Source organism: Juglans microcarpa x Juglans regia, chromosome 2D, assembly GCF_004785595.1.
Source record: "Juglans microcarpa x Juglans regia isolate MS1-56 chromosome 2D, Jm3101_v1.0, whole genome shotgun sequence".
Lineage (NCBI taxonomy): Eukaryota > Viridiplantae > Streptophyta > Magnoliopsida > Fagales > Juglandaceae > Juglans > Juglans microcarpa x Juglans regia.
The window spans coordinates 10,840,403-10,868,139 of NC_054596.1; the positions used below are offsets into that span (position 1 = coordinate 10,840,403).

The 27,737-nt window shown below is 36.6% G+C and overlaps 3 protein-coding genes and 1 pseudogene across 3 annotated transcripts; 1 reads left to right on the top strand and 3 right to left on the bottom strand.

Annotated features, from left to right (window-relative positions):
* Nucleotides 1-1,140: 1,140 nt before the first annotated feature.
* LOC121251210 (geranylgeranyl pyrophosphate synthase, chloroplastic-like) lies at nt 1,141-2,761 on the bottom strand. The gene is made up of 3 exons (XM_041150573.1): nt 2,597-2,761; nt 1,281-2,525; nt 1,141-1,213 (listed from the first exon to the last, which is right to left on the bottom strand). Exon 2 carries the CDS (start codon nt 2,302-2,304, stop codon nt 1,330-1,332), a length of 975 nt encoding a protein of 324 aa, XP_041006507.1. The 5' UTR covers nt 2,305-2,525; nt 2,597-2,761; the 3' UTR covers nt 1,141-1,213; nt 1,281-1,329.
* Nucleotides 2,762-6,016: 3,255 nt separating this feature from the next.
* Nucleotides 6,017-9,112, bottom strand: LOC121248664 (annotated as a pseudogene).
* Nucleotides 9,113-14,410: 5,298 nt separating this feature from the next.
* Nucleotides 14,411-17,837, top strand: LOC121248665 (trafficking protein particle complex subunit 2). The gene is made up of 6 exons (XM_041147206.1): nt 14,411-14,549; nt 15,047-15,133; nt 15,689-15,774; nt 15,914-15,975; nt 16,573-16,658; nt 17,491-17,837. The coding sequence occupies exons 2-6, from the start codon at nt 15,053-15,055 to the stop codon at nt 17,581-17,583; spliced, it is 408 nt and encodes a 135-aa protein (XP_041003140.1). The 5' UTR covers nt 14,411-14,549; nt 15,047-15,052; the 3' UTR covers nt 17,584-17,837.
* A 215-nt stretch (nt 17,838-18,052) lies between these two features.
* LOC121248666 lies at nt 18,053-22,761 on the bottom strand. Its single transcript, XM_041147207.1, is given in 6 exon segments — nt 18,053-19,665; nt 19,668-20,390; nt 20,532-20,609; nt 20,800-20,918; nt 21,381-21,452; nt 22,202-22,761. Coding segments are annotated over 4 exon segments (2,508 nt in total). The 5' UTR covers nt 20,902-20,918; nt 21,381-21,452; nt 22,202-22,761; the 3' UTR covers nt 18,053-18,060.
* Between the last annotated feature and the right edge of the window lie 4,976 nt (nt 22,762-27,737).

Below are 27,737 nucleotides of genomic sequence, written 5' to 3' on the forward strand. Positions count from 1 at the left end.
TTGTAAAATAGACAAATGTACATATTCAGTCAATACTTCATTGTTTTGGGTACAGAACACAAGAACAACTTTCCATATTGTTTTACTTTGCTTATAGGTATGGGGACTTTTCCATATTGTTACTGCATAATACACAGAATATTCAATGAAGTCTGCTAAAAGTTTTAAGATTTTAGTCATCAGCTCTCTCAAGTCTTCCCCAACCCCAATACAATTAATTAAATTAAGTCATCTCTGGAAATGTAGAGTGAAGACTTGGAATTCAAATGGCATAGGAAGAGGGAAGCAGCTTGCGTGAAATAGCTTCCGCTATATCCGTTCAGTGTTTACCTAAAAGGTGAAAAGTAAAGGACGCGTGCTTTTTATTCGTTAAAAATCAAATTAAGAGTTCTGTAGGAATCCTTAAGCAGTAATGTCTAGAATTGTAATTTGCAATTGGAACAGTAATGTAAATAAGAAATAATACTCTAATTTTATTATTTTTAATATATCACAATTTAAGTACAAATATTTTAGTCATAAGATTTTTTTAAAAAAAAATATATGATATTTTCAATCTTATGGCCAGTTTGTTTACATAAATTTTTTCATAACATATCATCTAATCATTAAACTTTCTCAAACTTTTAAATAAAATATAACAAACAATTTAATTTTTTCAAATTTTAAAACAAAAATAATATTAAAAAATTATATTCTAACAATATTTTATTTAACTTTTAATTTTAATATCATCTCATATTATATCATCTATGTAACCAGTTAACTAGAGTACTTTAAGGTATAAATTTTTATTTAATTTTTAATTTTTATCTTAATTTATGTCAAGTGAACTCAATATCTAAGCCTCATCACATGATTGTTTGCTTAATAGAAGTAATAGGTTAAAGCACGTAGCACCCAAAACTTGTCTGATATTATAAGAATTCTTATACGTATTTCGCCTACGCGTATTCACCTACCCACTCGTTCGTCCCACCATTTGCATTTGCATGTAGGTTTGACTTTCTCGGTCCCACCATTTCCGACCACTTGGAAGATTTATTGGACCGTATTATGTATACCAGTCTAAGACATTCTGACAACTTCGTTGTATGTTCTTTACGTGAAAGACAGCAAAATGACAACTTCATATTTATATATAAGAATAATACATTTATTTATTTTTATTTTATTTTATTTTTACAGTTAGCTAGCTGCCATTGATGGATCACACAACTGGAGAAACTGATCACTTTCATTAATCTCTTATTCAACATTTTCTTATTTTATCCTCTTACCACAACTAGTTAATTTGCTTAGCTACTGCAAAACATGGAAGTAGTACTACTAGTTTTGCCTAAGAGCAATGTAATTGGCCAGAGCAAGCAAGGGTTTGGCCTTCTCCGGATCAAACCCAGATAGCCAACTCTGAGCTTCCTTGTTCAGTTTTTCGGCAAACTCCCTCGACTTCTCGATTCCCATTAGCTTCGGATACGTAGCCTTTCCAGCTACCAAGTCCTTTCCGGCCGTCTTCCCCAGTTCCTCCGACGTCTTTGTCACGTCAAGAATGTCGTCGACCACCTGGAATAGCAACCCAATACACCTTGCGAACCTCCTCAACTTCTCTACCTCCTCGTTCGACCCGCCTCCCAGAATCGCTCCCACAACGACTGAACCTTCCAGCAATGCTCCTGTCTTGTGCAGATGAATGAACTCGAGCTGTTCTAACCCCACTTCAGACACAGGGAGCCCTTCGCAACTCATATCTGCTACCTGCCCAGCAACAAGCCCTTCCGGCCCTATCGACCTGGCTAACTCGCCGATTGAGCGGACGACTCTTGTCAGCGGCACGCCCGCGGTAGAAACTGCTATGTGCTCGAACGCCAAGGCCAGAAGCGCATCTCCTGCTAGAACCGCAACAGCTTCGCTGAAAGCCTTGTGGTTCGTTGGCCTTCCTCGGCGGAGCTCATCATTGTCCATGCAAGGAAGATCGTCGTGGATCAGAGACATGGTGTGTATCATCTCGACAGCACATGCAGCGGACATGGACATGGACTCAGACCCGCCAACGAGCTCACAGGCAGCAGTGCATAGGACCGGGCGAACTCGCTTGCCACCGGCAAGAAGAGAGTAGCGCATGGCCTCCTGGATCTTCTGGCCCTCTTTCAGTGGAACGGCGGCGTCTAGAGCTTGGTTGATGGATTTGGCTTTCTGGATCATGTAGGCTTCGAAGTTGAAAGTGGGTTTTGATTCTTGGCCTTCCTCTTTGAGAGTACTGTTTTCCTTGGTGAGGGTACGTATATGCACACTCGCACAACTCATCTTTATATCAGAAACTTAATTTTACAGAGAGAGAGAGAGAGAGAGAGTAACAGGCTTTGGTTTCTTTGTACCTAGAGATCAGAGAGAGAGATCTAGAGAGAGAGAAAAACAGGCTTTGGTTCTTTGTAGCAAGAGATTAGAGAGAGAGAGAGAGAGAGATGATATTGGGGCTATGCCAAATGCGCCTAATCTGTATGCCATTGCCATCTTTGCAGTGACACCTATATATAGAGTGAACAGATAACAGATTAATCAGTGGTATACTAAAAAGGATAAAAAATGTAAGACTTACAGAGAGGATGGATGTTTTAGTCATGATGAGTTGATCTCTCAAGTCTTCCCCCACCCAATCACATGAATCAAAGTCCCATATAAGGAAACGTAGAGAGAAGATTTGACTTCAAAAGCAGGGGGAAGATCAAGGAGGGAGCTGATCTTCAGCTTCCATCCACTAGGACCGTTGTTGTTGAAATATATATGCAAGAAAGAAAAAGAAAACAAACAGACAAACAGAAGTGGGCCGGAGAAAAATAAAAAAAACCGGCCAAGTTGAACAAGCTCGATCGATGTAGCTAGCTAGGAACATGCATATATCATGAAGAATTAATTAGAAGCCTCACCCGTGCTATGCACGTTACACGTACACCCGAAACGAAAGTTCTTAATTTTGAATATTAGAGCAAATAAAAACAAAAATAAAAAATAGATCAAGTCACATCTTCATGTGCAATATTCTTCGGTCAAAAGTCAGACTTTTTTGTTTTTATTTTAATAAAAAAATCATGTCAACGTTGGTATGCGATTTGATGTGTCAAACTGTTTGTACTTAACTACATTCTTTTTGAAGCAATGGCTCACAATGTTATCGTGGGAAGTGAGCTCCACTTGAGCAAGTTTCTTGCAAAAGGGCGGGCAGAGGGAGCATATACACAAATTCAACCAGCTTGTAATTATAGGCCGGGTGATCGATAGTGCATATATAAATACACTACTGATAAAAGTAAAAGCCATCATATCATGACGGATTATAAAAGAAAGAGTATGAAGAGGATATATGACATCTTCCAAGGGTTTTCACCTTCTCTCTCTTCCTTCTGATCTCAATCTCTGTATTAATATTGCAAAGAAGAAAAATGGAGACTGAGAACTTCTTTTGTACGTTAATTGTATAGTGAATTTGTGAACATCACGATAAACTTTAATGTCAAACCACCTAAATACTAATGGCACCTTATTTATGTCATGATTACATATGCATTCCCTCCCATCAACATCAATTTTGAATTATCTGCCCAACTATTAATTACTGTCATAATTAAGTAATCTAATGTATGGAATCATTAATATTTACGGTCTTGAATTTGTAAGTGATCATAACAGAAATATATAATCCTTGTCAATAATAACAACATGGGCATGCATGCAGCACTATTATTTCATATTTTTCTAGGGAAAAAAAACAGATCTGGATCGATCATAATGGGAGGAGTAATTAATTACGATCTATTATTTGGTGGTTTTAACATTTTATTATGTACAAACAAGTTTACGTATTAATATGCGTACCAATGCTCTTGTCTTTATATTTTAAATTTAAATTAGTACTGTTTTTAATAAAGTCTACTTTCTGACTAATCATATTAAATGAGTATGTGTATTAGTGCGCAGAATCGCTTACAACTAGATTTTTCCTTTATTATATATATATATATATATATATATATATGTCGTTCCTGAAATAAGTTAATATCATGAAGTACTTTCCGGCCTAATGCTGTTCTCTCGCACCGGATATAATTAATGACTTTTATATGTTTATTAGCGTGGTTTCCTTTAAATGAAAAATAATAATATAAGAAATGTTTTGGTTAATTCATAAATAGGGATTAATTGAGAAACAGATAGCTAGGCAGATCAAGTGGATTTAATCCTATAATATTTATTGATACCCACATAAATATTTAGGGCCGGTAGGATTAGATGAACATTAATATTAAGAGAATAACTTATGACTGGTTGGTTTGTTATCTGCCAAAAAACAGCCCTACAATGAATGAGTGCCAAGTAGGCTTCTCATATTAGCACTCGTGTCTGCACAACAGAAGATAAAAAAACAAACAGCCTTCCCCTCTCCTCCCTCCCAGAAATCTCGACAGCTCCCCCGGCCTCCCCACACGGAAACAAAAGACCCCCCTCTCCCAATACCAGAACCTCCCCTCTCACTCGTGACCCTCCCCCCTCTCTCTCTCTCCCAGTACTATTTAAGATAGGTTCTTTCTCCTTCTCATACCGCAACCACCATGAAAAATAGGTGAACGAGACTGCCATAGTGGCTGGCCGTTGAGGAACAAGGAAACTTGCTCTATTCGAGTGGTTCATGGCATTGGGGAGGATATGGGCTGCTCCAATGGGAGATGGTGACAGAAAAAAATGAAAGGAACGACAGAAACCATGCGATAAGTTTAAAATTTGTATTTTAATAATATTTTATTTAATTTTTAATTTTTATCTCATCTCATATTTAACTAAACGAGATGTTAAGATGTGTAAGTCTTGCGTACTTATTTTAAAAAATTAATAAATATAAAATTCAAAGAAAAAATTATTTTTTAATAAAAAATTTCAATTAATAAAATACGCAAGACTTTTTCCCCTAAAATTTAACTCGTTTAAAAGTATTTGACTTAGAAAGTGACTAAATAACAGCAAAACTTTTATCCGGTCTGGATTAAAAAAATTTTCTATTCATCTAATTTAATCATTATAAACATAAAATATAATAAATAATTTAGTTTTTTTCAATTTTAAAATAATAATAATATTAAAAAATAATATTTTATTTTAATTTTAACTTTTATCTTAATTATCTCATTTCAACTTACCCACCAAACCTCTCCCCTAGTTGATTTGTTTGCTTAATGGAAGTAATAGGTTAAAGAACATAGCACCCAAAAACTTGTCTGATATAATAAGAATTCTTATATGTATTTTGCCGAATAATGAGACTTACTACCTTATAATAATGAATATAATATGGTCCAATAAATCTTCTAAGTGGTCGGAAATGGTGGGACCGAGAATGTCAAACCTACATGCAAATGCAAGGGGCTATTTCTTGAACATCTGTCCTTTGATCTCTTTCTGGACGAACGAGTGGGTGGGTGAATACGCGTCGGCAAAATGGATAGTGATAGGCTTACTATTATATTACTATCTATATACTATTTAAGTGTATTTTAATTTTTTTTATTTTTTTTATTATTTTTTCTTAAGTATTTTTTTAACATCCTTAATCATTAAGAAAAAATTAAAAAAATATATAACTTTATTAATACTTACTTTCTTAATCATTAAGTAAAATAAAAAATAAAAAAAATAAAATATAAAAAGAGCAGTAAATAAGTAGTAATAAGATAGCAAGCCTATCATTATTTATTACGTATACCAATCTAAGACATTCTGACTACTTTGTTGTATGATCTTTATGTGAAAGACAACAAAAAGATAAATTCATAATTATATATAAGAACAATACATTTATTTATTTATTTTTATTTTATTTTTACAGCTAGCTAACTACTATTGATGGATCACACAACTAGAGAAAGTGATCACCTTCATTAATCTCTAATTCAACATTTTCTTATAATTTTATCCTCTTACCACTACTACTTAATTTGCTTAGCTACAACAAAACATGGAAGTAGTACCACTAGTTTTGCCTAAGAACAATGTAATTGGTCAGAGCAAGCAAGGGTTTGGCCTTCTTTGGATCAAACCTTGATAGCCAACTCTAAGCTTCATTGTTTAGTTTTTCGGCAAACTCCATCGACTTCTCAATTCCCATTAGCTTCGGATACATAGCATTTCCAGCTACCAAATCCTTTCTGGTCATCTTCCCTAGTTCCTCCGACGACTTTGTCACGTCATGAATGTTGTCGACCACCTGGAATAGCAACCCAATACACCTTGCGAACCTCCTCAACTTCTCTACCTCCTCGTTCGACCCGCCTCCCAGAATCACTCCCACAACGACTGAACCTTCCAGCAATGCTGCTGTCTTGTGTAGATGAATGAATTCGAGCTGTTCTATCCCCACTTCATAGATAGGGAGCCCTTTGCAACTCATATCTGCTACTGCCTAGTAACAAGCCCTTCCGACCCTATTGACTTGGCTAACTCGCCGACTGAGCAGACGACTCGTGTTAGCGGCACGCCCGTGGTGGAAACTGCTATGTGCTCGAATGCCAAGGCCAAAAGAGCATCTTCGGCAAGAACCACAACAGCTTCGCTGAAAGCCTTCTGGTTGGTTGGCCTTCCTCTGCGGAGCTCATCATTGTCCATGCAAGGAAGATCGTCATGGATCAGAGACATGGTGTGTATCATATCGACAACACATGCAGCAGACATGAACATGGACTCAGACCCGCCAACGAGCTCACAGGCAATAGTGCATAGGACCGGGCGTACTCGCTTGCATTAATTTGAAATGGTAAGCGGGTGTGCTTAGAACGAGCACAAATGTCACAATGAGAAATAGTACAATGACTATAAAAAATAGAGGGAAGAAGAAAGCTAGAAGGATGACCTAGACATTGATGCCATAAGGTCTTATTATCAGATTTGTGAGCGGAGAAGGCGGCAGATTGTTGGGGACGAAAGATGTAGAGTCCATTGCAAGCTTCACCCGCTCCAATCAGCCTCGTCAATTAAGGATCCTAAAAAACCATTCGAGGATGAGAAAGTGACAACACAAGATAAGTGGCTAGTTATTTGAGGGATAGATATGAGATTATAGTGAAAGGAAGGGGCAAATAAGACATTTGATAAAGTGAGGTTTTCAGATAGAGGGATGGAGTCGGTGCCTTCAACTGGGATGGTCTCTCCCGTGGGCAAGTGGACCTGCCGAGCCTGGGTGGCTCTCGTAGGTCCAAGAAAAGGGACCGATAGTGGCTCATGTGATCACTAGAGCCACTGTCGATGATCCAGTCCTTCTGAATGTAAAAAATGGGAGGGATTGGGGAGGAGTTACCCACGAAGTTGGCTATCAAAGGAGAAGGATGAAGCAGAGTCATCAATTGCTGGTAGCTTTCCGGAGAGAGACCTGGTACTGGGCTCGAATGAGAGGCAACGAAATTGGCAGCAACAGGTGGTTTGCCAAGTAGAGAGGGCTGTCGGTTGTGGCGTGGTTCACGGCCAGGAGGGAAGCTGATGATGAGCCAACAACGGTTTCGGAGATGGCCTTCTTTCCCACATTCAGTACACTTGAGAGAGGAGAGATTAGGATGGGTGGTTCGAGCGGCAAGGGCAAGAGTTTTGGATGGCAAATGAGGAACTTGAAGAAAATGTTTTTGTTCCTCTTGGAAGAGAATGGAGAAGACTTTGTTAAGAGATGGAAGAGAATTGGTAGCAAGGATTTGAGTGCGAAGGGCAGCAAACAAATCATTGAGTCCTAGTAGAAACTGAAAAACATGTTCGTCTTCGGCTCTTTTCTCTAGAGTACTGATCGGTAAGGGGTTGGAGATTTCCTAACTCATCCCAAAGTTGTTTGATACTATTGTAGTAGTCAGGTATGGAGAGTTGATTTTGATGAAGATTTGAGATTTCTCGTTTAAGATGGAAGAGACGAGCATTGTTTTCGTAGCTAAAAAGAGATTCGAGATCAAGCCAAACATCTCGAGGATCATCGTGATAGTCTAACAAATTGGCTAGGGAGGGAGTGATGGTGTTGAGAATCCACGTTAGGACTATATCTTTGGTCCTACTCCATTGGGCCTAATCAGGGGATGTTTTGACTGGGGCTGTGAGAGTGCCGTCAACAAAGGACAACTTGTTTTTGGCATTGAGGGCTCAGCGAAGAGCACGTTGCTATTTGGAAAAATTGTTGCCGCTGAGGAGGTCGGAAACAAGAACAAGGCTAGGTGAATTAGAGGGGTGGAAGAGGTATGGGGAAGAAGGAGTAGGAGGAGTAGGAGTATCGGTGGAGGAAGTCATCAGAAAAAAAAAAAAAAAAAAAATATATATATATATATATATATAGTTTTTTAGGATCTTAGTAGGGTTGTTACCATGTTAAGAGAAGAATTGGTAAAATGTTTCTTATCATTCTCATTGATCTTTGAAAGAATATATAGACATCTGTATGTGACTTTACATGGAAAGAAAATAAAAACAGTTTTACAAATGAATGAAATTAGTTATACAAGGAAAAACATATATTCTGTAATTGTGAGATTGTTAGAATCATGGGATTGCTAGAATCATGGAATTGCTAGTCTATAATACTTGCCACCGACAAGAAGGGAGAAGCGCATGGCCTCCTGGATCTTCTGGCCCTCTTTTAGTGGAACGGCGGCGTCTAGCTTGGTTGATGGATTTGGCTTTCTGGATCATGTAGGTTTTGAAGTTGAAAGTGGGTTTTGATTCTTGTCCTTCCTCTTTGAGAGTGGTGAGGGTATGTATATGCACACTCGCACAACTCATCTTTATATCAGAAACTTAATTTAGAGAGAGAGAGAGAGAGAGGCTTTGGTTTCTTTGTAGCTAGAGATAAGAGAGAGAGAAACAGGCTTTGGTTTCTTTGTAGCAAGAGATTAGAGACAGAGAGATGCTATTGGGGCTATGCCTAATGCGCCTAATTTGTATGCCATTGCCATCTTTGCAGTGACACCTATATAGAGTGTGAACAGATAACAGATTAATCAATGGTCTACTAAAAAGGTTAGAAAATCATGTAAGACTTACAGAGAGGATGGATGCTGTAGTCATGATGAGTTGATCTCGCAAGTCTTCCCCCATGCAATCACATGATACAAAGTCCCATATAAGGAAACGTAGAGAGAAGATTTGACTTCAAAAGCAGGGGGAAGATCAAGGAGGGAGCTGATCTTCAGCTTCCATCCGCTAGGACCGTTGTTGTTGAAATATATATATGCAAGAAAGAAAAAAGAAAACAAGCAGACAAACAGAAGGGGGCCGGAGAAAAATATTGAAGACTGGCCGAGTTGAACAAGCTCGATATTGTAGCTAGCTAGGAACATGCATGCATACATCGTGAAGAAGCCCCACCCGTGCTATGCACGTTACACACCCGAAACGAAAGTTCTTAATTTAGAATATTAGAGCAAATAAAAACAATAATAAAAAATAGATCAAGTCACAGCTTGTGCAGTATTCTTCCGTCAAAAGTCAGAATTGGATCTGCATGGTAGGTATATTTTTGAAGCCATCGCTCACAATCTTATCGTGGGAAGTGAGCTCCACTTGAGCAAGTTTATTGCAAAAGGGCGGGCGGGCGGGCAGAGGGAGCATATACACAAATTCAACCAGCTTGTAATTAAAGGCCGGGTGATCGATAGTGCAATATATATACATACACCCACTACTGATAAAGTAAAAGCCATCATATCATGACGTACAGATAAAAGAAAGAGTACGAAGAGAATATATATGACATCTTCAAAGGGTTTTCACCTTCTCTCTCTCCCTTATGATCTCAATCTTTGTATTATTGCAAAGAAACAAAATGGAGAATGAAAACTTATATGTATTTTGTACGTTTTTATAGTAAATACGAACGAGGAGTGCTACATCCACAAAAAAATTATATAAAAATAATCTCATAAATTGACGTGACTCTATGTGAGTCGTCAGATCTGCATTCCAATAAAGATAATTTTACAATCTGACAGATCACCTCAAGACATATCAGTTTATGAGATTAATTTTATATAATCACTTTGTGGTTAAAGTATTTCTCTTAATGATATTGTCAAACCACATAAATACTAGAAATCTTATTTATTTCATGATTATACATGATTTGGCCTCCCATCAACATCAATTTTGAATTATCTGCCCAACTATTAACTATTATTAAGTAATCTAACGTATCACATCATTAATATTTACTGTCTCTAATTTGTAAGTGATCATAACAGAAATATATAATCAGAAATATTTGCGGTTTCCTTTAAATGAAAAATAATAATAGAAATCATGTTTTGGTTCATAAATAGGGATTAGGGTATCCTCAACTAAGAATAACATATAGACAGATCAAGTGGATCCTATATATAATATTTATTGATACCCACATTATAAATATTTAGGGTAGCATTAGTTGAATAATATTAAATGGTGTAAGGAAGTACTTGAGGAAATCTTTTTCTCACAGAGATATTACAAAAGTTTACAAAAGAATAGAAATATTTTCATGATAGTCATAATTAATTCTCAAGTATTAATTTGTGGGATCTACTACGTACCATGATCAAGATCGCCATATAGAGACCTTGATATTATATAAACGAAATCTTGCTCTAAGAGGCTCTAGAAAAACGGTAGAATCTTAAAGCTCTTTACCATAACGGCAGTTTTACTCAGTATTTAAACTAAATGATGTAAACATTTTCATGTTTTATAATAATTGATTGCTCTCCAACTCACTTTTCAATTCATTTATGGTACTTTCATTTTAATGCATGAATTTCGAGAGAAAAATTTGGATTTGGGTTTTTAAAATCCAAATCTGATCACATTTTAGAATCTAGATTTGGATTTACACGGAAGTCAACACAAGCTTTCATGCATTTCAAGGTTTTAGATCTGAAATGTGGATGTTCGAGGAATGAAATGAAATAAAAATTTTGTGAATAGTAGTAAAATAATTTTTAAATAGTAGTGAGATAGTTTGAGTTGAGTATTTTTTAGATTTTAGGAAATGAGAGAGAAAAAGTCGAATAAAAATTATTATAAAATTAAAATATTGTTAGAATATAATTTTTTAATATTATTTTGTTTGAAAATTTGAAAAAGTTGAATTATTTTTTATTTTTTGTTTGAAAGTTTGAAAAAGTTGTAATGATTAGTTTGAAAAAAGTTATAATGATTAGTTTGAAAGTATTTGTGTTTAAGTGATATTTAGGAAGGAGATGGGATGAGATGATATTAGAATTTTGGGATGGAAACTTTTTCCAAACAAGCCCGAATCCAAATTCTTTGTAACAACCCGGCCCATTAATTCTAAGGTCGGGATATTGATTATTTTTATTGGGCCTAAGTTATATTTAATGGGCCATATTGGATAAGCCCAATGAGAGATAAATTATTGAAGTTGATTAGGAGTTTTAATTAGATTCCATAATTAGGTTAAATCTTATTTATTATTTATTGAACAAGTTAGATTCCTTTTCGAATTTAAAAATTGGCTATTATAAATTTATTTCAATTTCAAAATATCACTGATTAAAGTCCCCAATGTAATCTCAGTCATTGCCAATCATGCATTGAATGAATTACTAGATCATGTTTTTAAATTCAAACTTTCTTCCTGAATGATGTCGACCGAGTCCAACTCAAACTTGAACTCAAACTCGTTGACACACTCACCCAAATCTCTATATAAATATCTTCCATTTCGTGTGTTATTTAGAAAAAAATCATAAACCTTAAAAAGTGTAGTGGCCGAACCCAAGATACCCGGTCTAGCACCGAGCGTCTCCCATGTTCACCACGAATAGCCAACTGCCTCATTCCTCTCACACAATCACTCATATTTTCTCTCTCCTTCTAGCTCACGTGATCGATTTCACGTCGAAAATATTAGATTAAAGTTACGAGGTAAATAACTTGATAATAAAGTAAGATTAGTATATATTAGCTAGTTATATATATTATTATTAAAGCTAGTTCTTTGGAAGTCAATATTTACGTACCACGAATGTCATGATATTTTTAAGCATATCATTCATCATGTTTCATTCCGCATATTATAATTTTGTATATATTATGCATCTCATGTTGCATAAAACATGTAAGTTTTCATAAGATTGAGTATAAGATAAGTTCAAAACAGTTAATCAGATAATCATTCAAATGCATTGTACCAATGTAGTTTCAGGGTAGATGTACAAGCCACAGACTCAAGAGTGATCCATCGTAGTATACTATACTAGAATATTACTTAGCAACTCCCCTTACAGCTGCGGAACGTGGGGCTAATACACAACCTTGCATATAGAGTTAAGTGTGTTGGTCATATAGATCAATTGGATCAGTCAGTTAATCCAGATAAATCAGTCATGCATATCATCAACATCAGTATGAGAAATCATGATTTTAAGTTCTCAGCATGAAATATTTTACGAAAAACCTTATGTCAAGTATGCTTACGTTATGATGGATTTCTTACTAAATCATCGACTCATTTTATTTTCTTTTATGTTTTTAAACAACCCCGAGTCGGAGTATTTATGAACGTAGAGCTGCAGGGTGAGATTTAGTCTAGGGAGGCGTGACAGTGACTTAGATCATGTACACAAATGTTAAGTTATGATTTTATAGCATAGATTTCAAAAAATTTTAATAATGTTTATGTGCACTCTCTTTTATGATTTCATTAATTTAATATAAAATGACTTTATTTATTATAAAAAATATTTGTACTTGGCACTTCTGTAAGAAAATTAAATTTTTTAAGTCATAGTCAGTAGTAGCACTTTGGCTTTCTCGAAAATTTTTAAAAGTAATTTTACTCTTAACCGTAGGGAGCAGGGTGTTACATTCTTCTATTCAAACATAACCTTAAGAATTTGGCTTGGTTCAATTTTTGTTGGAGTCTGAAATGAAAATGAAAAAACCACATATTTTACGTCTTGTTATAAAAACAGGTATCCCACATTTAGGGAATCCAATTTCAACATAAGAGTATTGGCAGTAGTGTATACAAATGCAAATGAAAAATTGCATGTTTTGAAGATTGTCTTTACCATTCAAGAAAAACTCTTACATTAGATTATACATCTTTGAGACAAAATAATAATAAAATATTATTTTTTATCATAATTAATTTTTTTTACTAAAATTAATTTTTATATATATTGCAATTAAAACTCACTACATAAGATTAGAAATATGCACCAATTGTGCTGTCTTAAAATTGAACATCAACAAATATATGGATGGTGGGTGTGATGACAGAGAAATAAGTAGGGGTGAAAAAAAAACAAGTGAACCGGTAAACCGGACATGACCGAATTGAACCGGTAGATTGGATTCAGTACTGGGTTTGGTTCGGTCCGGTATCGATTTTATTTTTTTCAAAATCAGTCAAAATCGGTCTGATTTCAATTTTTCCTTTTCTAACACTGAACTGGTCTATATATATATTTTAATTTTTTATATTGTATAAAATATTTTTTATATGATTTTTTATATTATATGTAAAATAAATTTTTATATATAATATATAAGTATATATAAAATAATTTTGTATTATATGATAAATTACTAATTAATATAATATTAAATTTTAAAATCCTATATCACTATAGTCTATAATATAATTATAATATATATTATAATATACTACAATATATTATCATTATATTATTATACACTATAATATACTATATTGTATATATATATATATATATATATATATATTATATCGAAAAAATCGGACTGAAACTGATAAAATCGAAAGTACCAGTTTAGGGGTGTAAGCGGTGCGGCATCAGTTTTTCAAATCTCAAAATCGATATATACCAATTCAGTTCTAAAATATATCCAAAACCAAACCGAACAGGACCGGCTACACCCCAAAAAATAAGTGATAAAATAATAAGTTAGTTTACATACAGTCCCTATTTGGAGACTGCTCATGCAAGATCATATAATTATGCTTAAAAAAATTTTAAAATTACAATAATATCCTTTTTAAAATGATTTTTTTTTCTCTTTTACTCATATTTATCAATAAGACTAAACACGCAATCTTCCACTCAGGACTGTAAATAAAATTTTTTTAAAATAATATATGGATGGTGAATAGTTTTTCTCCAAATATGCAGAATTACTATAGCCTGTTATAGAAAAAATGCATTTACATAAACCAATATAGCGGATTTAATGGACTTATTAGGTAAAAGTTGGTTTGCGTAGGTGTTTGCCTATACCAATGCGAGTGCAAAACGTACTATTTATTTACAATGAACCTACGGGCCTTATTACTAAACACGAACAAAATGGGCCTTTTAACCAACCATTTAAACTGTTGCTCAATGGGCCTCCGTGTCGAGACCAACCAAAGCCCACCCGACAAAAATAATTTACAAGAAAAAAAGAAAAAGAAAAAGAAAACCAGAAGTGCCATCGGCAAGCTTTCGCTCGCTATTCTCATCTTCGAAGTAGAGGAATTGGCTGATATTGTTCGATTCATTCAGCAGAACCTGCCTTTGAATCAGGTACTCTCCCTTTCATTCCTACTGAATTATCAGATCCTTGCTTGAAAGATAGAAAAGGTCGATGTTTGAAGATGATATTTGGGATTTGGGGGCACTTGTGATTGCTCCGGCCATGCTCGATCCATGGATTTGGGGCAAGTTGCATGCGTTTTTGGGAGAATGATTTGGAGTTGATGGGAATTTGTTCGATGTAATTCACGTGAAAGTTTCTAGTTTGTGGGATGATATATGTAGGCCATTTGTCCGCATCATTTTGTTTTCTTCGTTTATCTCCCTCTTCATGGTTATATACTATCAGTTTCACTGGTTGGCATGATGCCACGCTGAGTTCTTTGTCTTGGGCATAATTCATCAAGCTGCTACTTAACTGAATTTATCGCGAATATTCCTTCAACTCGTGGTTTAGACGATGTTATCTTCTGCCCCCATTGAAATTTCCGACACAAACATACTGACTTCTTGCTCATAAAATTTTGTTTTTGTAATGATATTTTCAGGTACTAATGGCAACCACGGCTTGTTTTATCATTGTGAGCAGGAATGATATCCCTATATATGAAGCCGAAGTCGGATCAGCTACAAAAGTATGACATTTTTAATTCATCATTGTATCTAGTTTTCTTTTGTATTTCAAACTGAAAGTCCTCCGTGCCTTGTGACTTTCTTCTTCTTCTTCTTCTTCTCTCCCTCTCTCTGATAATATACGTGTTTATATATTTAAGCGTGTGTGTATTTTTCTATATTGTCTGTATCCTTACTATGAATTTCCTGTAGTAATGTAAGCGCTACTGAAGCAATCCATATTTTCAAAGTTAACTAGTGCCTTCAATAAACATTTCACATTTTGTGTTGAACTTTGATTATAATTCACCTAAATTTAGAATCTAGATTTCTGTAGCATCCCATCTCTGATACCATGAAAAGGGAAAAGAGTTCAATGCTGAAAGCAATTTTATGGTCAATATCATGATAGGTCAGAAAACGTTCATTCAGATTCATCACATGGTTTTGTGTGTTCCCTGCGTTGCTGCATTAGGCAATCATTATGATTCCTCTTCTCTCCTGTAAAATTATTAGATGTAGGTACGTCACAACCTTTACACGGTATATGTTGTTGACGAAGTATTTCCTTGTAATAGAGAGAAGATGCTGCTCAGCTGCATCAGTTCATATTACATGCAGCTTTGGATATAGTTCAGGACCTTGCATGGACTACAAGTGCCATGTGAGTTATGTTCCTCAAGATAATCTATATGTCGATGTCTGTCTAGAATAACACCTATGTGTTTCCCCATTGTGCTTATGTTGCACTTATTTTTATCTTCGCTGTACCTTATAAAAATCTCCTTGCATTCTTGATGCAGGTTTTTGAAAGCAATCGACAGATTTAATGATTTGGTGGTTTCAGTATATGTTACTGCTGGTCATATCCTTTCTACATTTGGATTGATTTATAAATGGCATAAAATGTCTTTTGCTTCTCTCTATCTTTGTCATAGGAGAAAGTTTAATGCAATTTTTTCTATATAATTAAGACTGGAATTTTGCATTGGTACAGTAGTCACCACTATTGTTTATATTGTGTTAGCTTTGACGGCTAAAATCATTGTTATCAAAGTGTTCCATTAGAGGAGTTTTCCAAGTTGATTAGCCCATCTCTGTCGAATCTTCTTTTGTTGATGGGGTAATTGCTTAGTGGTCTGTTGTATGTGTGTTGTGATGAATCTGGATATTTTTAGCCTTATACAATTGTTAAACCCTTTTTCCCATAGTTTAAGAAAGGTTATTAAAAACTGACAATGACATGTTGTACCACACAGAGAAGCACGTTTGTATGGAATAGTAATGATACCCATATTTCTTCTTTATTGTCATTAAGGTCCATTCCATGGCTGTTGTCATTTGTTACTGTAGTATTGTTTCAGCTTACTACGGAGTTTGAGAGTGCAAGGGCTTTTATATTTTATTGTTGTTTCCTCAGATGTACTGATGAAAATATGATATTTTCTTTTACTAAACTTACATACACGATTTATGCTGCTTCATGACTCCCGTAATGATGATGGAATTAAGAGCTTTTTCCAAGAGGTTCATGAGCTTTATATAAAGGTAAATTGTGGCTTTCAAGTTTCCATTACTATTTCCCTCTCATACTAGTTCTTTTAGTGTGTTGTATGTTCTTTTTTTGTACACTGGCTCTCGTTATAAATGATGATGATTTGGTCGAGTAGTTACTCTTGTCCCCTTAGGTGTTATAATAATGTCTTCTTAAGAATCTAATTTCTTTATCCTGATGCCTTAGAACGGCAGGACCGGAACTTCCAACAATATGTAGTTAGTTCCTGTTGCACCTTCTGCAATTATAGACCGTAATGTTTGCAGAAAATGATACTTACAACTATTTTACAACTTCATTTCAAATGGAAAGTAGTTATGTAAAATTGAAATTATTTTTAATAAAATAGCACAATTACATTCTTTGATTATAAATTGATTGTTAAATAGTTATAAAAGGAAAAGTTGTAGGTATATCATTACCCAAAATCAGCAGTGAACCACTACACTTTCATGAAAATGAAAGCATGAGTTCAGGTAGATTTATGCCACATGCATGCTTCATGATGAATATAGACTCTGATCAATGGCAATCATGTTGTACAAGATTGTTGACACTTCCATTGCAGCATTCTCTTACAATATTTATGGTTAGTAAATAGATTAGTTCCTGATAGGTAGCCACCATTTAGCTTAGCTGTACATTCGAACAAAACAATTCAAAGGCCAAGGAGCTGAAATAGATCTGCAATCTCACCCCTTCATCTTTGCTTTCTTTAAAAGAACGCATCAATATATAGGTATTCGGCAACACATTGCTGCTCCCTTATAGAAACAGAACGTTTATTTCAGCTAATATATATATATGGCTTGTGGCAATTTGCAGATTCTTCTTAATCCCCTGTATTTGCCCGGTTCTCGCATTACGTCATCACACTTTGATACGAAAGTTCGTGGCCTTGCACGAAAATATCTGTAGATCAGGTCTGGACTCATTCTGACGAACTCAAAGTGCATGGGAGATTTTGGTAAGGGTTGCAAGTTTAAATAAAAGCTTAAGAGTTGAAATCTCCCCTACTTCTGATCCGATCTGGGATAATCTCCAACCTTTTATTTTCTTTTAATGATTTCATAATTGTGCGGGAAGTGTTGTTTGCGGTGGCATTCATCTCAGGTAATGAATTAGTTGCCTGCTGATATTTGACCAGTTCAGTTAGAACACATTAGCCTCAAGATTTTGTATCTATTTTTAACTGCTTTCAGGGTGATACTGTTTGATTTTGTAAGGGATTTAAAACGCAGGTTTTTCTAAAATGATTGAAGAATACAAAAAAAATTGAATGAACTTTGTCAAAGAGATGTGACCTGATTGACATACCTACAGCCTTTCAAATAGAGGTCTGGAGTTCAAAACCGCCTCGCTCAAATGTATGAAAAAAAAAATTGAATGAACTTTTTAACTCATTTTAAGTAGTGGTTTTTTCTTCTTCTTGAAATACCCTACTCGTCTTACACGCCGTCTTTTTGGAATCTTCACTCCACCGCGGCGCCTAAACATCTTCCACCACTGCAACTTCTTTGCCCCCTTCTTACCACCACGTGTGCCAATATTGTCCCCTAACCCTCTTGGCGGCTTTGATCTCCTGGAATGCCTGACATGCCTCAGCAGCCTTTCCACCAGCGCATGAAAATGTCCAACTTGGTGCTTGCTCGGGACATTATTCACTTTTGTTCTTTTCACCTTCTGAACCCTTGGATCGTGGCGGACATCATGTATGTTCGACCGTTGAAACATCTTCTGCGAAGACTTCCATAGAGATTGATTGTGGTGGTCCACTTGGGAATCACCACCATCATTGGGATGGTGATGGTGGTGGTGGTGGTGGTGGTGGTGGTGAAAAATTAGCCCCAACTTGTTTTTGAATCTCCTGAATCGTCCCATTGCATTCCCCGAATTCCTTCTACGGTCTGATCTGTATGTTCTACTGGGACCTATTCTTCGAGGTGGATCCGCGTCTCTAGAGTGGGTCCGCGGAACGCTAATGCCACTCTCACTCTCACTCTCACTCACTCTCTCCTCCGGCATACTCTCCTCCAACTCAGAGCTACTCTCCTCAGATCTGCTTCCACGTGTCATTCTTGCCGACGTTGGAACAATACGATGGTGGGCCCGCATCTGACTGGGTAGTGAACTAAAAGAAGAAGAGGAGGAAAAGTACGAGGAGCGGATCTGACTGGGCAACGAACTAGAAGAGGAAGGGGAGGAAAGGGACGAGGCCGAGGAGTGTTGCGATTCTTCATCCCAGCGAAGTGTCGAAATCTCTCTCTGTAGGCTCTCGTGAGTCATCTTGCGGTGGGTCCCCCTTCTTCTATCTCTGTACCCTTGTTTTGTTTCGCTAAACTCGTGATCTAGCAGAGTTGGTTTGATCGCCATTCGATGTGGAAGCTGCTTCTCTCTGATTTGACGCCGACTACTCGGCCTCTTTGTTTGACCACCACGCCCGACAGAGGAGCCCGTGGATTCTACCCGCTGAAGTGCCATCGATGGTCTGGGTCTGTCTGATTTCATGGTCATCGGACTCATCAACGGAGGAGGCCTTTTGGGAACGCGGCCGTGAGTCGTAGGGACCTCGAACCCTTGAACATAATCCCCAATCTGACTAGTTGAATCGTCGCTCCGACTCGGTGACTCAATGGGCTTCGTCTTTTGTCTGAGCAGCTGCAGCTGCTGTGCTGGGCTCAAAGTCGTGCTTCCTCTGTCTGCATTCATTGTCGGCGGACTCATCGCCAGAGACGGAGGCATCTTGGACAAGTAGTCATCGCGGCCGAGAGTCGTAGGGACCCCGAACCCGTGAACATAATCCCCAATCTGACTCGTTGCATCGTCGCTTCGACTAGGTGACTCAATGGGCTTCGTATTTTGTCTGAGCAGCCGAAGCTGCTGTGCTGGGCTCAAAGTCGTATTGTATTTCCTACCAACTCCAGTCGCTTGCTGACCCAGTACTACTTTTTCGCCACCATAACTGAGCTCACTCCTAGTAGCCAACCCTTCTTTTGACAGCATTAGAGGGGTTTCAGACTTGGGTATCCCCCCCAAGCTGCACAGGTCTTGGTAGATTCCACAGTCTTGGAACAATATTGTTGCAAAGCTGAAATACGGGACTCGATACGTTTGACTGCATTGGTGACATCCTCTGAAAAATCACTGGCTTCGTCTGGTATCTTCCCTGTCTGATTGGCCACCTCAACTCCTGTTTCGGTCTCCCCACTAGCCAAATGGCTTGAGCTATTAACCATGCTTCGGTGACAACTTTGAAGTTGATGGGCTGTTTTCGGCTGCCCAAATGGATTTTCGTTACTCCTCGGGACTGACTCAACACTCTTCACTTCTACGTCTGGTGATCCTTTTGCTTGCCCGTTGTCACCATCGAAAGGGCTTGACTGATTGCGTCGCTCACCATCTTGAGGATTACCGCCTTTGTTTGGACTTGTTTTCCGCGGCTTCATTCTCCGACGCCCACAATTCCGGCATCGTTTCTTTCTATACTCGGGTTTATTGGAGCTATAAAGCTCGGACGCTGCCCCCTCCAAGGTTGGCTTCTTGGGCAGCCGCTCATCTTTCTGTGAAGTAACAGTTTGGCATTTTGAATCTACGCTGGAGTTTCGAGTGATGCTGGGGAAAGCTTTCAACTTATCTGGTAAAACAGGAGAATTTGACTTTAGCGCGGCCTTGGGTGGCTCGGATGGGAAGGGAGTTTTAGAGACACCTGATTGTGCCGCTATAATCTGCCATGCTTGACAGTGTGAGAAGCTAAAACAGAGAATAATTATCAAATCAATTAAAAGCAGTTTCGTTTGCACTTCAGAATCCAAGGTCAATACTTCGTTAATGTTGAGCTATGAGAAGCACGAGTGAAAATCTAGTACCTTTGAATGCGTCTCAAAAAACCTTTCTATAGCATTGTCGAGCAGATTTTTTAGTAAAAGTCGAGCGTGTTCATCCAACTGTTCCAACAAAAGGCCATATGATAATTAAATGTTTCTTAAGTTGATATAAGCAACTACAATAACAGGCCCATTCCCCAGTTCGTATTATATACAGAAAAGATACCTCTACTAAGACTGACTAATGTTATGAAAGATCTCAGGGGATCATCTTTCTTGATCGAATTTGTAAGCAAAAATTAGTGCTTACATTTTCTGAGCTTTTGTTTCCAAAGCCGCATCCAATATTCTGAAGGAGTCCATATAATTGTCTCAGGGCAAGAAGATCAGACATTACTTCCTCAATTTCCATCTTTCAGCATATGCGATCTGCAAAAATTATATAGATGTAGTTTAGCAACAATTGCAAAATAACCTCAGAAAACTTTACAGCTTCGAGATGATGTAGTTCTCCCCAAAGCCTGAGAAGTAGTACTAATAGCATTATCTGATGATTTTATGACAATGGATGCATTGCTACGATGTCTCTGCACCAATCATGTCATCAATCATGTAGAGAGGAGGAAAAGAAAAGGCTTAACAACGCATAACACATTGGCATGCCAGTCTGTTTGTTAACTGTCATGTTTACGCCGAGCAGGAACACCCAGTGCAACATCAGATCGTAGTTATTTCTAGTCTATCATGTCTGATAATTTCCATAAAAAAATTTTGTCATCATCAAACATACGAAACTCTTAAGAACTCAAGCTAAATACTTCTATCCATAAACAACAGAAAATAGGGGCTCAAATGCGACAGAATCTGTCTGAAATAGTTGAGACATTCCACGTGTATGTACTTCCCCGAGAAAAACCCAAATCGTGCATCCCTCGAGTACATGGGGAGTGTCAAGAAACATACCTATTAAAAGCATTGTCATCAGATATAGCACAAGGAGTCCAAGAGATCAGGAAAAACTGTGAACAAAGAACACCCGAAAGCTCAAATAACTCCCCAAAGTTAGCATTATTATAATGCTGCATGTTTATCATAAACTAGACAATTTCAGAAATATATGAATGGAATTGAGACCCGTGACCATATCCCTAAAACCCCAATCCAAATTCCAAAAGAATAATGCCTCAACAAACTAGCTAGACATCATAAAAACCAAGTTGCATTCAAGCATTTGCGAACCTAAACCACAAATTAAAAGGTGACCACCACTCATGATATCAACCCTTTAATCTTAGGATTTGTAATTTTGTACCATCCCTCAAATGGGCACAAAAGAGAGATTGAAAATGATATGGTTTGAACAACAGACCGACCGCACAGTCTCTCGAACAGGCTAACTCGCTTTATTTTTTCCTACTTTTGAATTGTTTATTTTTGTTTCAAATAAAAATGAAAGCTGAAAACTTGAAGTAGCATTTTATACCAACTCATTATAACTTACCAAAATAAAATTAAAGTCGAAATAACAGTTTGAGTTCCGTGCTCGATGAATCGATTTTTCTTTTTCCTGTGCTCAATCCAAGCTCAGGTCAGGTTGAATGAGTCAAGTTCGTCAAGATAGACGGTAATTAATAAAACTATGTTTCTTCTGTACCTATTGCTTAAATGGTACGTGGCCTTTAAACAAAAACAAAAAGTCTGTTAAATCGTACCGTAGAGAGAATTCCCAGAGTGATGTTAAACTCAAAAAAAGCAATAACCCAAGGTTTTGAGTCTCGGGATCATTGGACATCCACAGCCCACCCTCCTTAGTCACGCGAAAGTTTGCGTAGATTGTACGAATAACACCTTCAAGGTTGTCAGACTTCTCTCTAAGGAAAAACAGGTCCGTTATCAGCAGCAATGATACTTCCAAACCCAACGACTGACTCTGGGTTGTCCCATCATTACAAAAAAGAGAGAAATCTCCGAATCAAAACATAAATAATTTCTGCGTTTTCTCGGGAACCAAACAGAAGCCTAAAGTTTGTTTGGGAAAAAATTGTTGTGTTTCGACATCGGTACCTTATTATGCCAAAATACTGGACCGGAGGGTTGGAATGGATTCTAGTATTCTGAGAGGGATATATAGAGTCCGAAAGAATTCCCGGGGTTTATTCGTTTGAAAAAGAAAATGGAATTCGGTTACATTGGAAAGTGGAAGTTACAGTGGATACAGCAATGAGATGCTTTGAACAGAGGCGAAACGGAGACTGTATCAATTCATTACTAAACGGTAACCTTTATACAGTTTCTAAACGGTGCTTGTAGTTGTCGTTTCTTTCTTTTTCATTCGAATGTTTTTCAGCTTTTATGTCTTTTTTTTTTAATAAAAAAAAAAAAGTACCGAGACTCTTCAAACTACCAATCAATTTATAATCCTTCTCCAATTTTGACAATTACTTTCAAAATTAACAAGAACTTTAAATTTGTAGATCTAAGAAATAAAAAAATCTAAGATTTTGAAAAAATATCGAGACGGGAGACACCGCAGACGCATGGAGGAAAAGAAACCGATAGCAAGGGACAGTGGTTGCGGACGACGAGGGGCAAGGTTAGTGACGGCCACAAGGAGGGAGAAGAAAGATAGAGAGAAGCAACGGCTCACGGGTCTGAGACTCAGACTTAGTTTGGATAGTGAGAAAGTATTGAGAATGTTTGTGAATAGTAATGAAAAAGTAATAAAAAATTAATAATAAAATATTAAAAAATATGTAAAAAATAATAAATAATAAAAAAGTAGATAAAAAGTAATAATAAAATAAAGAATAATAGTGAGAGTACTTTATTTGCCAAACACACCCTCTAGACGTCATCTTTTTTCTCTAAAAACGATGCATTTTTACTTGAATTTTGGCTGTGTTGGGAAGTTTCTTTTTTATCAAATAGGGCTGGGTTGCTGCGGTTTTGGCCCTTTGAGCTTCTAAACCCTCTTTTAGTACTCTAAACTCCGTATTTTAGATTACGGTTTTGTTTGAATTTGAAGATGAGTTGAGATGAGAGATTAGTTGAAATAAATTGTGAATAATAATGAGATAGATTGTAAATAATAGTGAGATTTGTAAATTAAAATTGATGAATAGTAATGAATAGTTTATATGAATTGAGATAAGTTGAGATGGATTGCGAATATAAACCGTTTAGATATTGAGTTGAGTTAATCTGAATTCTTTATAAATAATAGTGAATTGAGATAGTTTAGTGAATTTTATAAAATCTAATTAAGATGAATTTAAAATATATTTAGATATTAAGATGAGTTTAAATATATTTATAAAAAATAATAAAATTATTAGGATTTATTACTGTTCATATCACTTTTTATCCCCAACGCGCCAAACTTATAGGGGAGACTTCTGAAACAAAAAAGTTTTGTCCCCGACTACTGGGCAGAAACCGACTTTGTCACGAGAGAGAGAGAGAGTTGACAGCAACAAAAAAAGACGCTGCAGAGTAGATCAACTTTTGTTAGCCAGCGTAGTCACGTCCATCTATAGGAAATCAACCCGCCGAATTCATATACAATGCCAGCTCACTTGAGATGTTTTGAAGTTGTAAAATCTGATTTGAATTCATAATTTATCTCAATTTATCTTAACTTATATTATTATTATTTATTATTATTTATCAATTTTAACTCACAAATCTCATTATTATTCACAACACATCTCACTACTATTCACAACTCATATCAACTCATCTTCAAATTTAAACAGGATATTTATTATTATTTTAAATCTTATTTTTTAAAACCTTAAATTTAATTTTAAACTTTGTTTTAGTCATAATTTTTTTATTTATGGTTTTTATAATTTTTTAGCACTAAATTTAGTTGTTAGTATTTATTATTAACAATTACGAATTCACTAGTATCTAATTACATATTATTTTTTTGATAAGTATCTAATTACATATTATTATATTACAGTATTCCGTTTTATTAACTTATTATACAAGACTTATTTTTATACTAATATCTAACTTATTTCTAACTTACCTCTATACTAGACTAATTTTTAATATCTAATTACACGTTATTATATTATAGTATTATGTGTTATACATGTTTTCCTAACAGATGTACAAATCGAAGTCAAGGTTGGAGTCAAAGGATAAAGTCAGATTCGAAGTTGGATCATAGCGAAATCGGTTAGAACACATGTAACACCCCGTACTTGGAGGGTGAGGAAGTTACTTCCTATTACCTAAAATCATCTCCCAATAGTACAATATAATATATACTCCAAAAGGCTTTCTAAACATAAACTCATTTGTTCACACTAAATATCAATGTTCCTCTACAAAGACCTTAACATAATTAATAAAAAATTCCACAAGTCTTGATAAATTATCAACATCCCCATAAACCAAATCAACTTAAAAAGATCCAATCTACTGAATAAAATCCTCAAATAATCAAATTACATCTTACTTAATCCACTATGCTCATATAGTCTTGCACATACTCTTTATTCTTGATCCTTAGTTGAAACATCCAAAACATCTGAAAATATTGTGGAGATACGTGGTGAGTTATCAACAACTCAGTACGTAGAGAACATATACTAGTGTGTAAATATGAGTCATTTACATAGTACATAATGAAGAATAAAACATTTTTAATTTCAAAATGCGGAACAAAACATGTTATCAAAATATCAAAGAGACAATTTCAGAAGTATTCATATACAAAAGTCATTTGGTATAGCATAACTAACACCATCATCATATAATATCATAACAAAGGCTATGTTTAACTCTTATGGTAGAGTTGTGCTATCTCCGATGTACAAATCGGACAGAAAAATGAGTGAATCTCCCTCTTCATTCTCGAAGTCCCGAATGTGCACACAGGAAAGACCACACAGAAAACTATTTTGTTTCCAAAGTGGGGGCACTCAAAAACAGAGAAGTTTGTACTAACCCAAACAAAAGCCACAATTTTACACCTTTGGTAAGGTCAGAACAGAACCAGATACAGAATTAAAATGTCATGTCAAAGGTTTTCAAATGCCACATCATATCAAAACAAAGTACTAAACAGATTCATATCATCTTTACATAATCAAAACAGATTCCGAGCATTTTCACATAATCATGCACAAATTTTCAGATTTCATATTCCTTTTTTTTATACAACTGAAAATTGAATGCCAAAGATTGTTTATGTCTACATCAATCATGACAAAAAAATACTCTTATCTTTTGTATAGATTTCATGAGTAAAGCAGGACAAATAACTGAGGTTGTTTTAAATCTTTTTTCAAAACAAAATATGCATATTTTTCACAAATCAACCACATTCTATTTTTTTATGCAAAGTCTAGTATAGGAACTCCGCTTACTTGACTCTTGCAGTGTATTATCTTAGCCTTGGTCCAACTCTAACAATATCACGACCTAAACCAGAAAACATTTACTAGTGTTAATAACCTCAAACAATCACAAAACTAACTTTACTAATGAACCTCAAACAAGCACAAAACTAGCTTTACTATTGATAATCCATAACCCGAATCACAGATTCAACATGCACAAATCCATCACAACATTCAAAAAAATTTACTACTTCCCAAAGATCAGCCCATACTTGCTTTGCTTAACCACCTCCTCATATTTGCTTAATCATTTACCATAAGCCCACTACTATTCTCAAACTCATGTTATGCAAGCAGTCTACATTTTCAAAAACAACTTACACTCAACTTTTCAAACAAATAAACATCCTCATTTTCCCTCTACATGTCGAACTGACATGCCCAATAACCAAAACAGTCACTATTAAGTCTCGTCCGCCCACAAAACTACAAAGCCAAGACTCCCTACATGTCAAACAACCAACCATCCCACAAACCGACATATCAAGAAATCAAACAACCCCCTCTCACTGCCGACATGTCAATCAAACACAAATAGCCCACTTACAAGGCAATTCCTTCCTCAGTCTCCAACATTACATCGAGATCTACCACAAACCAACCCACCATGACTTCACATAATTTACAGATCTACCATACAAAACTGAGGCTTAAATTTCCAGCAACCATCAATTATTCATGTCACAACAGTACAGTGCAAAATGCAAGAATGCTCGAAAATACTATACCTAATTTCGTGCGATGGCCAGTCAGATTTAGAGAGTGAAAATGACATTGTCCAGGGATGTTGAAGGTGCCCTGTGACACAAAACAACGACGTCACAAACCGAATTCGCACGGTGGAGTATTACACGACAGGGCGACCAAAAGAAATCGGACAAAATAGGAGAAAAATTATCTTGGAGAGGTTGTCTCCGGTGGCTTCAATATGTCACAGCCTAAATCCTAGAGAAGAGGAATGCGACTGTGGAAGGCAAAAACCCTAGAAGTTAGAGAGAGAGAGAGAGAGAGTAACGTGTGACAGAGGGCAGTTATCCAAGAGAGAAGGACATGAGAACCAAATACAACCAAATAGAGACTCACAGGCGTCGTTGGTGTGGAACAGGGGCGGAGGCATCGGTAACGGAACCCTCGAATAGAGACGGCGAGTGGTGAGGAAGGATCGCGTCAATCGAAGTCCTAGAAATCAGTGACGGAGGCGAGTGGTACAGAGGAACCGCTAAGGTGGAGCTTGGGCGGCGAGATTCACAGAGAAGAAAAGAAAGAGGGAGTTCGGCTGGGAGAAAAAATTTTGAGAGGGCTGTGGGCAGAGAGGTAGAGAGAAACCTTGGGGGAGTGGCGTAAATGGGGAGAGAAATAGAGAGAAGGGAGAGACGGGGAGGAGGAGGACTCGGGACGGAAAAGGAAGGAAGGAGGAAAGAAGAGGAGGGAAAGCAAAACAAAAAAAAAATTCTGACCTTTTCAGGCCTGGGCAGTGGGCCGGCCGTTACAACACAACTCAAACTCCAACTTAGGGGTGGGCAGCGGGGCCCCGCCCCCGCTGCCCCGACCCGCTTTCGCCCCGCCTCCGTTAGGCGGGGCGGATCACCCCGCCCGTCAGATGCGGGCGGCGGGGCCACCCACCCGCATCTGGGGCAACATCCGGGGGCGGGGGCGGGCTGGGGTGACCCCCGCCCCGGATATAACCCGCCCCGCCCCACTGATATTATTATATATATAATTATAATTATATATAATTATATTATATATTATACGTTATTTACATATATTTAAAAAAAAAAAAAAAAAAAACCCAGGCATGAAACGACGTCGTTTCATGCCTGGGTTTAAA

Excerpts from the sequence above, each read along its gene's own strand:
- LOC121248665 (XM_041147206.1), top strand. The coding sequence starts at position 15,053 with ATGGCAACCACGGCTTGTTTTATCATTGTGAGCAGGAATGATATCCCT. Across the intron at positions 15,775-15,913 it reads GCATGGACTACAAGTGCCAT|GTTTTTGAAAGCAATCGACA; the intron begins GTGAGTTATGTT and ends TTCTTGATGCAG. Across the intron at positions 15,976-16,572 it reads AGTATATGTTACTGCTGGTC|ATACACGATTTATGCTGCTT; the intron begins ATATCCTTTCTA and ends TACTAAACTTAC.
- LOC121251210 (XM_041150573.1), bottom strand. The coding sequence starts at position 2,304 with ATGAGTTGTGCGAGTGTGCATATACGTACCCTCACCAAGGAAAACAGT.